This window comes from Bos grunniens, chromosome 19, assembly GCF_055505025.1.
Source record: "Bos grunniens cultivar Pamir isolate PY7600 chromosome 19, Bosgru_T2T1.0, whole genome shotgun sequence".
In the NCBI taxonomy this organism is placed as follows: domain Eukaryota; kingdom Metazoa; phylum Chordata; class Mammalia; order Artiodactyla; family Bovidae; genus Bos; species Bos grunniens.
In genome coordinates this window covers 9994891-10008311 of record NC_141183.1, presented here as the reverse complement: position 1 = coordinate 10008311, position 13421 = coordinate 9994891, and the positions used below count along the sequence as shown (strand labels likewise).

Genomic DNA, 13421 nt, shown 5'->3' with positions numbered 1-13421 from the left:
ACTTCCTCCGCGCTCTTGACCCTGACCAGCTCCTTACTGGGGCAAGAACCAATGGAGGCTGGAAGTGACAAGGCCAGGGTTTCTGTGACAGCCAGCACTGAGGGTCCTTCAGTTGGGTCGGATGTTAAAACTCTCCAGTCTCTTCTGCTGCTTCTGTTTCTGTGGCTCCACTCCCCTTTTCCCCCCACGGAGCTTTACAGCTTCTTTGGAGGGGATCACATGAGCCCGTAGCCCCCTCAAACCTCACGTTTTGGGCAAATAGTCATTGAATGGTTGACCCGAGGGCTCACTGTCTTGGACTCAAGAGCTGCCAGGGAAACTCTGTCTCCCCACTAATGGTTCTCAGCCCTGGCTGTACATAGAACCACCTGCAAGGCTTCAAGACCAACGCCTGTCCCCACCCTAGAGATTGTGGATGTGAACGCTGGGAGTTCGTGAGACACCTGGGTGATTCTCAGGAGCCGACCAGGGCGACAGCCAGCAGGTTAGAGAGACCTGGGGACATTCCTAGGGGATAACTCTCGTCCAGAACCTGGGATGCAAATGACAGAAAGAAGAGGATGTTGATTGCCTCCTTTAACCTTGAAGCCAGGGCTTGGCCTTGAGTTCAGGCCTGGGGGACACAGGTGCTCAAACCATAGCATCAGGACCTGGGTTCCTCCATCTCTCAGCTCTGCCCTCACCTGCATCCTCAGCTGGGCTTTCCTCAGGGCACAGTCGGGGGCACCAGGGGCATCAGCACCTCCAGGCCACCTGCTCCCTACAGGGTCCCCTTCCAGCAGTCTAAAACTGACCCCCCAGGTCGGCTGGGATCACAACACCTCCCTGACACCATTGTCTCCAACCTGCCAGACTCAGGCCAGACCCAGTGTGCTTCCCCAGGGGAAAATCGAGGTGCAGGCTCTCTGTCAGAGGGAAGGAAAGGGAGTGGGTGTGAGATGGGCAGAACAATTTACGTCCACTCCAGAGGTTCTGCCCCCGCCCCAGAGGGGTGAGGTGTTCAGGTCAGGCATGTCAAGTGCTTAGAGCAGAGTGAGCAGCCCCCCTACCCCTGCCCCCAGCAACACGTGAGACCCAGGAGACGGGCGTGGGCGTGCAGTGAAAGAGCCCACGGTCCCTGGATGCAGACAGAACCTGTCCACGCCCTTCCTCTGCTCTTCTGACCACTAACTCCTGCTGCCCCTCCTCTCCCCTCCCCCAGCACCCACCCCTGGCGCCGGTTTAGCTTGTGAGAGTGTTGAAATTCAAATACAGCCATCAGCCGCCTTGCTCTGTAACCAGAGCAAAATCAGCCAGACTGCAGCCTTGGGCGGCTGCCATCCTCCCCATCGCCATCCCAGCCGCCCCCACTCAGAGCCAAGGGCGGGGAGGGAAGCAGGAAGCCTTGGCAGCAGCCAACCCCAGAAGGAAACAGGGTCAGGTGGTTTCTAGAAATTGAAACTAGACTGAGCTTCCTGAAGCGCTTCCTGGGACCAGCCTGACACACTCTGACCTGGGAGGGTTTTCTGGGTTGGAGGTTCCTCTGCAAGTGGGAGGCCTTAGGACAGCCATCCGCAGGTGCTCCGGGCAGGTAAGCTGGTAACCTTTTGCTCTCAGGTGGGTGTCCCTCTCTTTATACAGTGTAATCTTGCAGTGGCCAAGTCTCCCAGCCTGTGCTCAGTTAGGGATCTGATGCTCCTCCTGAAACCAGGGCCCATCACTGCTGCTCCTGTGTCTCTCTGTCCAGTTGGGCAGGTTGTTCACTGGTGCACAAGGACACCACCCAAAGGGGCAAGCAGTTCAGCTGAGGTGCTCCCTCCGATCTGTGCTTTTTAGCTCAGGCTGCTGCTGCTGCTACTGCTAAGGCATTTCAGTCGTGTTCGACTCTGTGCGACCCCATAGATGGCAGCCCACCAGGCTCCCCCGTCCCTGGGATTCTCCAGGCAAGAACACTGGAGTGGGTTGCCTGAAAGTGAAGTCACTCAGTCGTGTCCAACTCCTAGTGACCCCATGGACTGCAGCCTTTCAGGCTCCTCCATCCATGGGATTTTCCAGGCAAGAGTACTGGAGTGGGTTGCCATTTCAGCTCAGGCTAAGCCTGCCCAAAGGAAGAGCACCTTTCCCCAATTTGCACAAGAGTGCCGAATGGCCCCGGGCAGATAATTCTGCCTCATCTCTGGAATGAGTCAGGCAAAAATGGGTGGCCACAGACAGCCGGAGGGCAGTGACATTTGCATACCATGAGCCAAGTGCCTGATTGGCCATCTGCCTGGGACCCTGGGTTCCGGTTTCAGGATGAGCGAAGCTGGTGGCCCCCACTCTCTGGGGAGTGCAGAGGGTGACCAGCCGTCCCCATGTGCCTAGGACCGAGAGCATGCCCCAGGACATAGGACTTCCAGTGCTAAAACTGGGACAGACCCCAGTGTGCTGCGTGGTTGGTCATCCTGGCCACTCAGCCATCAGCTGAGGTCAGTGTAATGAAGAGAGGGTGGCCACTGGGCAGATTCCCCCACGGCCACTCACCACCCACAGCTCCCCAGCTGTGTGAGCAGAGCTGGCTATCCTTCCGGGCTTCAGCCCCCTCACTTGTAAGGTGGGATCAACGAGGTCTTTCTCAGGGTCGTGGTCGGGATTCCGTGAGCCAGTGGTGTGAGCAGTCCAATCCAGGGACTCTGCTCAGTGACAGCGGACCCTCGTGCCTGGGAGCCCCCGGAGGGTCTGGTTACCAGGCCCTGACTCGAGTGGTGCAACAACAGTGGCCACAGCCCTGCTGGCTGGGCCCTGAGGTGGGGTGTGGGTGTCGCAAGGCCCTCACTGGGCCAGAGCAGCAGGGACTCTGCACCCGCTCCATGCCCCTCTTCCCGCCTCACCGTGCTGGTATGTGGACATGAAGGAGGGAGGCAGGTGAGGGCCAGGATGTGGGCGAAGAGAAAAAGTGAGCCATGAGAATTACAGAGGCAAGACAGCCCGGCAAAAGTGGAGAGACTTGGGTGCCCCCCACTCCCCTTCCCCAGGGCTGGCTGTGTGGCCTTTGTGGTCCTCCGCCTCCTCCAGCCTCTGTTTCTTGGGGACACTGACCTCAGAGGCGGCAGTGCCAGGACCAGAGTGTCCTCTCGTCTCGTTCCCCTGCCCCAGTCTCCCCCAACCCCACCCAGCTGCCCAGGCGGAGGCCTGGGTCTTAGCCCTCAACCCTCTTTCCCCGCCCCCCACCCACCCCCAGCCCAGTCTCTTCACTGCCGTCCGTCGCCGTGTCGCCCCTGCCCGGACTTCTGTGGCCTCCTCCTGACACATCTCCCCACCCTGCCCACCCTCGACCCGTCCCTTCCAGGTTCCACATGGTCCATTTCATGCAAAGTTCTTCGGCAGCTGCAGACCTCAGGGTACTCTCACAGGCTGGCCTGCCTTCTGAGCCATCCCTGCTATCTCTCAGCCACCCTGAACGGGGTCCCCCAGGCTCCCCAATCTCGGCCCTGCACCCTCTGCCTCCTCCCTCCCCGCCCTTCCCACCCATGTCCCCTGACAGTCATGCCCAGGGCCTAGCTTTCTGATATGGGCACCTTTTTCCTCCCGCTGTCCTCGCTGCCCAGAGACCTTCATCTGGGCAAGTCTTCCTCATCCTCAGAGGACCACCTTCAGACGAGGTGAGGGCCCCCGCTGGGACACCCAGAGCACCCTCCACGAGGAGGGCCCGAGGCCTGTCCAGCTCCACCCTCTCACTCCGCTGCCTCCTTTCACTGCAGGACAAGGGACCCCCAGGCAAGGCCATGGCCCCTCTACGGCTCTTCTGGATATGGCTGCTGGTCGTGGGGACTCGAGGTGAGCTGACCCCCAGGAATGCTGAGAGCAGCCGTCTGTGACCTTGCTCTACAAGGTCAGCCCCTTCCCCTTGCAGAAAGTCAAGGCAGTGTTCTGCCCGGCGCCTGGGTCACAGGGGCCAGCCTGGGTCTTCGCTCCTGCGTGAAGCCCTGGATGGCCCAACTCATGGCTTGGAGATTTGGAGAGGAGGTCGGGGGGCTCCATTCTCATCCAGCCGGAACCAGAGGGACAGGCAGGAGGGGCTCACAGAGCAGCCGAGCCCCGAGGGGCCTGGGGTCGGTGCCCTTTGGACAGTCAGCATCCAGAGTCCTGGACACCTGTCCTCACGCTCTTCACATTCAGAGGCCCTTCCTCTTCCCAGTGACCCCATGGAAGGCCTGTTACACCCCATCTGAGAAGTGCCCTTTGACCTGGCACCCGGCTCCTGCCTGACCCTGTCGGCTCCAGCAGGGGCTGAGGTGGGGCTGGGTGGGGAGGTCAGCGGGCTGAGTCCCAGAAGAATGAATGTGGAGTGGGACCCTGCTTTCTCTCCTGGTCTGGCATACTCTTCCTGTGTTTCCAGGGTGCTCTGGACCTTTGCCCCCAGGCCTTCCCAAACATCCCTCCCAGGACTCCTTGCCATGGTGCCCAGGCTGCACCCCAAGCCCCAGACACCCACAGGTGGGGCCAGTGTGGGCCTGTTCTTCCCTTGGGGTCCTGCCACCCCACTCTCAGGTGGCACCAAGCACCCCCCTGGCCCGTCTCTATCAATGGCATGAAGGACTCAGAGCTCAAAGACTAGAAAGGGGACGTCTACCCTCAGTGTGTGTATGGGGGCGGGGGGTGTCTATGTGTATTTTTCACTCCTCCCAGGGGCTGATCCCCTCGAGGATGGATGGGGTGTTCAAAGCTAATGGTCCAGGGTTCACCCCTGTTGAGGAGAACTCTACAGCCCCCACGAAAGCCCATGGTCCCCAGGAGTGTGGGGTAGCCATCCTTCCGCCCAGGGATGAAGGCCCAGCACCCAGCCTCCATCTTTGCTGACCTCTGCTCTCCCTTGAGAGCCCACAGGCGTGAAAGACGGCGACATGCGGCTGGCTGACGGGGGCTCCGCCAACCAGGGCCGCGTGGAGATCTACTACAACGGCCAGTGGGGGACGGTGTGTGAGAACATGTGGGACCTGACGGACGCCAGCGTCGTCTGCCGGGCCCTGGGCTTCCAGAACGCCACCGAGGCTCTGGGCGGGGCCGCCTTCGGGCCAGGTAACCCACGGGTCCCTGGGTCCCCCAAAGCAGGATGCGCTGCCAAGGAGCCAGGCCCAGGAAGGGGTCATACCTAAGGCGTGCAAATGGCATTCCCACCACTGGCCAAGGTTTCCAAGGGGCAGAAGCCCTGCGCTGGCCAAGAGCTGGCCTCCCAGTCTGCACTCCACTTGCCTAGCAGCTGTTCCCTCCAGCCCAGAAACTCCACTCCAGACTTTACCTTCTTGAAACAGTTTCCCCCTAAAAGAAAAGTCTGTGTGCAGTGCCTATGACTCTGAAAAAATGAGAAATAATCCACGTATTCAGCCAGAGGGGTAGATACATAAGTTACGCAGTAATTATTTGATATCTACAAAGCGGACGGACCGGGTCGAACAAGGCTAGTTCATGGTACAAAGTTACAATAATAGATCTGCACCCACGCTTGAGTAGTCACACGACAGTGCCGGGTAAAAACACGTGCCCACATGGACCCACGCTGGAGGGGACGTCACCAACTAGGCCCTGCTTTACTGGGGTGGCAGGATTTGCAGAGTGCTTTTCTCCATCTCTGTGCGTAACTGCGACTGTCCTTTCCTAGGCTTCTCAGGGAAGCAGCTCTGTTGGCAGGGTCTTCCTCCCCGGCCGAGAGCCCCAGCCCCCCTCCAGGCTCGGTTGTCCTTGCTGTGCTTCCAGGATATGGCCCTATCATGCTGGACGAGGTGAGGTGCACGGGGACAGAGCCCTCGCTGGCCAACTGCTCATCCCTGGGCTGGATGCGGAGCAACTGCAGACACGACAAGGACGCCAGCGTGATCTGCACCAACGGTGAGCAAGGGGGCGCGGAGTGGGGCGGCGGGGTGCCCCATCCTGGGCCCCAGAGGCCCGGCCTGGATCCCAGGGACGGTGGTCAGGCCGGTTCCCCGGCTCCATGTGAATCACACACCTACCTGCGCAAAGGTTCACAGGTGATGCCCGCTCCCCAGGAGGGGCGGGAAAGCCTGCAGTTCCCACCACCTCGCAGCAAGGGGTGCCCACTTCCTCCCCCTTCTCCCTGAAGCCACTCAGAAATAACTCTGTTTTAACCTGATTCTCAGGCACTGAAGCACTTCCAAATACAGGCCCACCTCAGAGATAGCGTGGTTTCCAGACACTGCCACAAAGCGAGGATCTCAGTAAAGCGAGTCATGTAAATTTTTTTTCCCAGTGCCTGTAGAACTTGTGTGTACACTCTGCTGTCGTCTAAGTGTGCAACAGCTTTATGTCTAAAGGAACAATGTACATACTAAAATATTGAATCACTATGTTCCTTACCTGAAATTAAAATAATATTGTGAGCCATACACTTCAGTTAAATGAATAAAAAACACACTTAGAAGCAGAGCTGAGACTGGAACAAAGATTTTCTGATCCTAGCTGAGAGTTCTAGGATTCTCCGCTGCCTCCCGATTCGGCTCCACGCGAATCACACGCGTGCCTGAGCAAAGGTTCCCAGGTGATGCCCGCTATCCAGGAGAGGCGGGAAAGCCCACAGTTCCCACCACAGTAAAGAATCCCCGTGAGACAGGAAGCAGTTGTCACCGGGCTCAGGCTCCTGGCCCAGCGGCGCCCCCTTGCAGTGACATGGGGAAGTACAGGGAGACTAACTCTGCTCTAGGCACAAGGGCGGGGCCTTGCTGCCGTGAGAGGATTGAAGATGAAGAGTTTTAGGTAAAATAAATATGCATATTTTCTCTCTCTTTGTTTTTTTGAAGAGAACAAATTTAAAGAATGGCCAATCCTAAATATAATAGATCAATGCCATAAAATCAATAAACCAGTGCTGTTGCTTAGTCTCGCAGTCGTGTCCGACTAAACCAGTGCTGTTGCTTAGTCTCGCAGTCGTGTCCGACTTTGTGACCCCATGGACTGTAGCCTGCCAGGCTCCTCTGTAGATGGGGAATCTCCAGGCGAGGACACTGGAGTGGGTTGCCATGCCCTCCTCCAGGGGATCTTCCCAACCCAGGGATAGAACCCCAGTCTCCCACACCCCAGGCGAATTCTTTACCATCTGAGCCACCAGGGAAGCCCCAGTAAACCAGAAAAGCTAGCAGTAAAAATAATGATAATAATATACACACTTTATTTTTTTTTTAAATAATGTACATACCTTAATTAAACAATACTTTATTGGGACTTCCCTGGTGGCACTGTAATTATGACTCCACACTTCCAGTGCAGAGGACATGGGTTCAATTCCTGGTCAGGGAACTAGGATCCTGCATGCCATGAGGTACAGCCAAAAGAACCCAGTACTTGAGTGCTAAAAATTGCTAACTACCCTCCGAGCCTTCAGCAAGTCATAATCTTTTTGCAGTAGTAACATCAAAGATCACTGAGAATTGCCAAACCATGACACAGAGACACAAAGTGAGCAAATGTCATTGGAAAAAAAAAATAGCAGAGCTCAAGACACTGTTGCCGCAACCTTCAGTTTCTGAGAAACATGGCCACGCACAGTAAAGTGAGGTGCCTCTGCACCCCGTGTCTGCACACTGCAGGCTCACCCCTTGAATCGGCAGCCTTCTGTTTCTGCTGGGAAAGGGGGTGCATCACCCCCAAACCAGGCTGGGAGCTTCCAGTAGCTTCTCTAGGCCTCAGTCCCTTGTAGGAGGCTACCAAGGACCCCAAAGCTCTAAACCACATTGCCATGGGACCCTCTTCAGACCAGACGAGGCAGGAGGTTCAGGTTTTAGAAAGTCACATCTGGGTGATTGATTGACTGACTGATTGGGATAGGACCCCAAGTTCTGGAAGTCAGCCCCTCCAGATCCCCCCCAAGATGTGCCATCTGAATGTTGGGTGGGGCAAGTGAGCTATGACATAGGGGTGTTTGACGGGGTGGGGCTCTGGGCCACGGGGGCCAATGGCACCCTGCGTTCCAGGGCTGTTCTTTCCTCATCTCCCCAGGAGCCTTTCTGAGTTGATAAGGCAGGATCCACAGTTTAAGGGAAGAATCTGACTCCGGGGAGCAAAAGTATTTTTGGGTCACAGAGGAAGCGAGTGCCGGGGCCCCTCCTAACATGTGTCTCCCTCCATAGAAACCAGAGGTGTCTACACCCTCGACCTATCTGGCGAACTCCCTGCGGCCCTAGAGCAGATATTTGAGAGCCAGAAGGGCTGTGACCTGTTCATCACGGTGAAGGTGCGTGAGGAAGACGAGATAGCCATGTGTGCCCACAAGCTGATCCTGTCCACCAACCCCGAGGCCCACGGCCTATGGAAGGAGCCGGGCAGTAGGATCACCATGGAGGTGGACTCTGAGTGTGTGCCCGTCGTCAAGGACTTCATCAGGTGAGTGGCCTCGGGGCCGGGCCCAGGGACTGGGCAGCGTCCCCGCCAAAGGAAAACCCCAGGGACCAGGGATGCGGCACCAGCCACAGCTGTGCTCACCTGAACACATGCGAGGGCAACCGCATATGTGCTCTCACACTTGTGTGCTCACACACCCACACACGTGCGCACACGCACCTTCACAGCCACGGGTCCTCACCTTTGCACACACATTCTTATGTATTCTTTCCACAGGGACTGTGAGAAATGGGTCAGCCCTCACACATACACACACACACACCCCCCACACCTGTCTCTCAGGTGTCATAAGCACCCAAAAAAATAACTATCTAAGTCATTCTTCCTCTTCTCACCTCACTGATCTGCTCCTGCGAAAATTTTTTTTTAAAGAAATGGGAATCCAAGTCTGCTGCCTGAAGAAAATGGGGAGAAAATCCCCAGGCGGCACCGTCCAGGCGTCAGTCTAACCAGCCGGCCAACCACACCGGGAGCCCGTCTCCCATTTGAGAGTGGCCCCCGAGGGGTCAGCCCCTTCCCCGACAGACCATCCTGCTGGGGGGTCACTATGTCACCACCTCAGGTGGGCTTCCCAGGGACTGGCGTTCTGGGAGCATCAATTTAAAGAGAGAACCAAGTGTATGAAAAGCCGTTCCCTCTCATGACCCAAAGTTGTAGGTAGCCGAAAGTGACATTTAAGAGGAATCGGCAAATGGCAGTTTAAAAAGATTAAATGGCGTCTTCTCAGCCAAGGATGAGAGCTTGGCAGCTGTCCTGTGCCCCTCCCAGCAGGACTGAGGTCTGTGATGCATCTGTGCCTGGCCCCAGCCTCTCGGCCTGTCAGTCACCGCCCTTGGTCAGAGTCAGTGGTTCTCTGGACTGTCTAGCCATGTGCTCCAGCTCGCTCTCTCTGCCTCTCTCTGCCTTCCTGCCTCTGTCTGCCTGTCTCTCTCTGCCTCTCACTCCATCTCTCTCTATCTTCCTATTGCCCCGTATCTTGGTGTCTCTCCCTCCCTCCCTCTCTCTCTGTCTCTCTCCCTCCTCTAAGGCAGGGAGGCAGCAATGAGCCCCACCCAGGCCCTAGAGGGCCTCTGGAGACCCTTGTTCACTGCCTCCACCGCCCCCCACTCCCGTTCCCTCTGCCCGGCAGCCCCCACGTGGTACAGATGACCATTTTTGCTCTTGAGTTCACGTTCAGCAGCAGGATCACAGGATGTACTGAGCACATCAGGGCGGAGCAGCGGTGGGACGAGGGCCGGCCCACCCCGCTGCTGCCACTGGGCTTTGTGGGGTCCCGGCTCCTTTCTGGGCACCTGAGTCTCCGTGTTCAGGTGATGGGGAAGCCAGCAAGTCTGAGGCTCCCTGGAAGGCTCGTCATTCGAGAGAAGCAGTGGAGAGAGTTTGTTTGGTTCTTTCCAAAGTAGGGCCCCACTCATCATCTCCCAGGAGACGGCAGGGGCCATCGCCTGGCGTTTCCCCTCCCAGCAGGCTCCCTCCACACAAGTCTTCACAAGCAGAGTGCCTCCTGGTGGCGCACTGAATTACGTGGCGGGTGGCATAGACTGGGTGCCACCCACAGGGCTCACAGCTGGCAAGGATGGCAGACAGGAGGTGACCCATGACGATCCCTATGTCATAGGGGCACCAGACAGGTGCTGGGGCACAGGGGCACCCATGGGCACCCAGTGGGGAACTCAAGAGTTCTGCCCAGGGGCGTGACAGGGGAAAGGGAAGGGCAGAGCCCCGGATGGCCAGCAGGTCCTGGTGTCGGGGCCCAGCCCATGAAGATGATGGTGATGATGGAGGTGGGACCGTCCCCACCGATGAGGATGGAGCAACATCCTCAAGGAGTCTGGGGTCCGCCCAGCTGCCTGTGGCTCTTGGCCCATATGAGCTTAGACTGGGGGTTGACTCAGGAGATAAGTCGGGGGCTCCGAAGGCCCCCTGAAATAGCTGACACCCTGGGCATCAGCAGTCAGCCAGACACCCGCACCAGGGCACACCTGTCGTCCTTCGGGAGAAGGGGTGTGGCCAGGCATCAGCCCTCGTCTCCCTCAGGTACCTCTACTCCCGGAGGATCGACGTGTCCCTGTCGTCAGTGAAGTGTTTGCACAAGCTCGCCTCTGCCTACCAGGCCAAGCAGCTGCAGAGCTACTGCGGGCACCTCTTTGCCATCCTCATCCCCCAGGACCCCTCTTTCTGGACACCCCTGGAGCTCTATGCCTACGCCCTGGCCACCCGGGACCCTGTGCTGGAGGAGATCTGCGTGCAGTTCCTGGCCTGGAACTTCGGGGCCCTGACGCAGGCCGAGGCCTGGCCAAGCGTCCCCCCGGCCCTGCTCCAAGGTCTGCTCTCCAGGACCGAACTGGTGGTGCCCAGCGAGCTGGTCCTGCTGCTGGCTGTGGACAAGTGGAGCCAGGAGAGGCACACCTCCCACAAGGAAGTGGAGGCCTTGGTGGAGCAGGTGCGGTTCCCCATGATGCCACCCCAGGACCTCTTCTCGCTGCAGTTTAACCTGTCCCTGTACTGGAGTCACGAGGCGCTCTTCCAGAAGAAGATCCTGCAGGCCCTGGAGTTCCACACCGTGCCCTTCGAGCTGCTGGCTCAGTACTGGGGCCTGAACCTCACTGAGGACACCTACCAGCCCCGGCTTTACACCTCGCCCACCTGGAGCCAATCCGTGATGAGCTCCAGTTACAACCCCTCCCGGTCCTTCCAGACCCCCCAGCACCCCAGCTTCCTCTTCCATGACAGCTCTGTCTCCTGGTCTTTCGTCTACCTCCCTACCCTCCAGAGCTGCTGGAACTACGGGTTCTCGTGCTCCTCTGATGACCCCCCACTCCTGGCTCTCTCCAAGTCCAGCTACTTCAAGTCCAATCCCACCATCGGCTATGAAAACCGGGCTCTGCTGCACTGTGAGGGGAGCTTTGTGGTAGACGTCATCGACTTCAAGGGCTGGAAGGCCCTGATCCCCAGTGCCCTGGCTACCAACAGCTCCAGGAGCACTTCCCTCTTCCCCTGCCCATCAGGGTTCTTCAGCAGGTTCCAAGTCGTCATCCGTCCCTTCTACCTGACCAACTCCACGGACATGGACTAGACTCGAGGCTGGAGGTCAGGGTGGGCAGGAGTTCATAGAGGCTGGGCACCTCCCCTCCTTCACCTCCTCTCTGCAGCCACCTCCAATCACCGGCCACCAGGTGGCCCCCCTGCTTCCGTTGATCTCTCTGAGCTTACGGAAATTACTGGAAGACTTCAGGTACTGCAGACTTCCCTGGTGGCTCAGATGGTAAAGAATCTGCCTGCAATGTAGGAGACCTGGGTTCAACCCCTGGGTCGTGAGGATCCCCTGGAGAAGGGAATAGCAACCCACTCCAGTATTCTTGCCTGGAGAATCCCATGGACAGAGGAGCCTGGCAGGCTACAGTCCATGGAGTCGCAAAGAGTCAGAGACAACTTGTTGCAAAGAGTTGGACACAACTGAGCGACTAACACTTCCTTCCTTCAACTAGTGCACTCACAAGCTGAGAACTCCCACTTCAACTGCCCGGCTAATTTGTTGGGAAGCAATGAGATGTGAGCCAGGAGCTGTGGGGTTTCCTACCTGGCCTTTCACTTTCTCCACCCTCTGCTGTCCCTTGTCTGAGATCATTAAAATTGCACTGTGGTTCCCAAGTTCTCTTGTTCACGCAGAAGAGGCTGTTGAGTTCATAGGGTGTTGGGACAGAGGATGATTCGCTAGGCCCTGGGATCAAGTAATGAGCTGACGTGGTCCCTTCTCTGTGAAGCTGCTGCAGTCTCGTGGGTGAGACAGGCCATCACAAGTAAGCAAACACTTGGGGTGAGGACCAGAGAGAATAATGGGTGATGGAAACCAGAGGAAGGAAGGTGGGAGGCACAGGCTGGAGCTACTTTAGTGGATCTCAGTGGAGAAATGAAGAGTGCAAGGCAGCAGACGTGGGGGAAATGGCAGGAGGGTGTGTGTGTTCCAGGGAGAAGGAACAGTAGGTGATCGGAATCTTGGCCCCATCAATCTTCCCACTTGTGCACTGGGAAGAGGGCAGAGATTCTCTTCCCAGCATTGTTTGTAGAAATGGAAATTTGCAAAGAACCTAGAAGGCCAATGGGATGCTTGAGCACAAATAAAAGACACCCACAATGTGGAGGGTCAGGTAGAAGAAGCGTGTACAAGAAGGAGACTGGAAGACCCACCGAATCTAGGGCAAGGCAAGGGAACCGGGCCTGGGGTCCCATAGGGAAATTGCGTTAGAATGCCACCATCGGGTTCTGGGCGCTGGAGGCTGCCCCCACCACAAGCAGGGCAAGAATTCTAAACTGTCCCCGCTTCTTTGTGTTACACACGCTCCAGGCACCAGGCTCTGGTGGAAGCATCTGGTTGGCCAGGCTCAGACCACGTGCCCTCCACTCTTGGCCAGGGTCTGAGAGAACAAGCATCTGGACTGCTCTGGCCTTGAGAAGGGAGGCGGCACTACACTCACCCAGTGGGAGTGAGATTCAGAAGCTGGGCAGCCAGGACAGCAGCTGTCCCCGCCACACATGCCTCTTCCCTCCAGCCCCGAGAAAACAAGAGCAGGGACACACAAAGCCTCCCCCTGACCCCACACAGCTTCACCCTTTGCCAGAAGGCGCCCCCAGCCCCACCCCCCTCCCAAGATCCAGGCCCACCATCTTGGCCACCTCCATGGTGGTCCTTTGACATCTTAAAAATCTACCACTTTGTTTAAACTGATGGCACACTGATGGCCATCACCACAGTCGAGGACTGTAGCTGGTAAAAGAAGACAGGAAATGTTGGTTATCAACATGCTCCAGACACACACAGGGGAGCGGCAGTCTCACTGGAGCAATGAGCCACAAACCCACAGCATCCTCCTCTCCTACCCGCTCCCTGGACCTCTGCCCAGAGCCAGCACCCCAGAAGTGAAGGTACAGGCCTGGTCAGGTAACCGGAACCTTTCCTCCAGAGTGCTCCGGGCCCTGGTGGATCCAGACTATAAGGAAGCCTGCAGCCCCACCTCGAGCCATGGGATCGGCCATTTGAGGACGTGCCCGAGGAA

The 13421-nt window shown here is 57.6% G+C and overlaps 1 protein-coding gene across 2 annotated transcripts; it reads left to right on the top strand.

Moving 5' to 3' along the window:
• Positions 1 to 1468: 1468 nt before the first annotated feature.
• LGALS3BP (galectin 3 binding protein) lies at positions 1469 to 12018 on the top strand. Of its 2 annotated transcripts, none has more exons than XM_086356449.1 (6): positions 1469 to 1570; positions 3720 to 3795; positions 4846 to 5037; positions 5713 to 5844; positions 8097 to 8349; positions 10405 to 12018. In XM_086356449.1, exons 2-6 carry the CDS (start codon positions 3744 to 3746, stop codon positions 11441 to 11443), a joined length of 1668 nt encoding a protein of 555 aa, XP_086212575.1. In that variant the 5' UTR covers positions 1469 to 1570; positions 3720 to 3743; the 3' UTR covers positions 11444 to 12018. The 2 variants fall into 2 exon arrangements, with proteins under 2 accessions (XP_086212575.1, XP_086212574.1); XM_086356448.1 differs by having other exon boundaries at positions 4837 to 5037.
• The last annotated feature ends 1403 nt before the right edge of the window (positions 12019 to 13421 follow it).

Coding starts and splice junctions, on each gene's coding strand:
- LGALS3BP (XM_086356448.1), top strand. CDS start 3,744: ATGGCCCCTCTACGGCTCTTCTGGATATGGCTGCTGGTCGTGGGGACT. Junction 5,845..8,096: donor CAGCGTGATCTGCACCAACG/GTGAGCAAGGGG, acceptor CTCCCTCCATAG/AAACCAGAGGTGTCTACACC. Junction 8,350..10,404: donor GTCGTCAAGGACTTCATCAG/GTGAGTGGCCTC, acceptor CGTCTCCCTCAG/GTACCTCTACTCCCGGAGGA.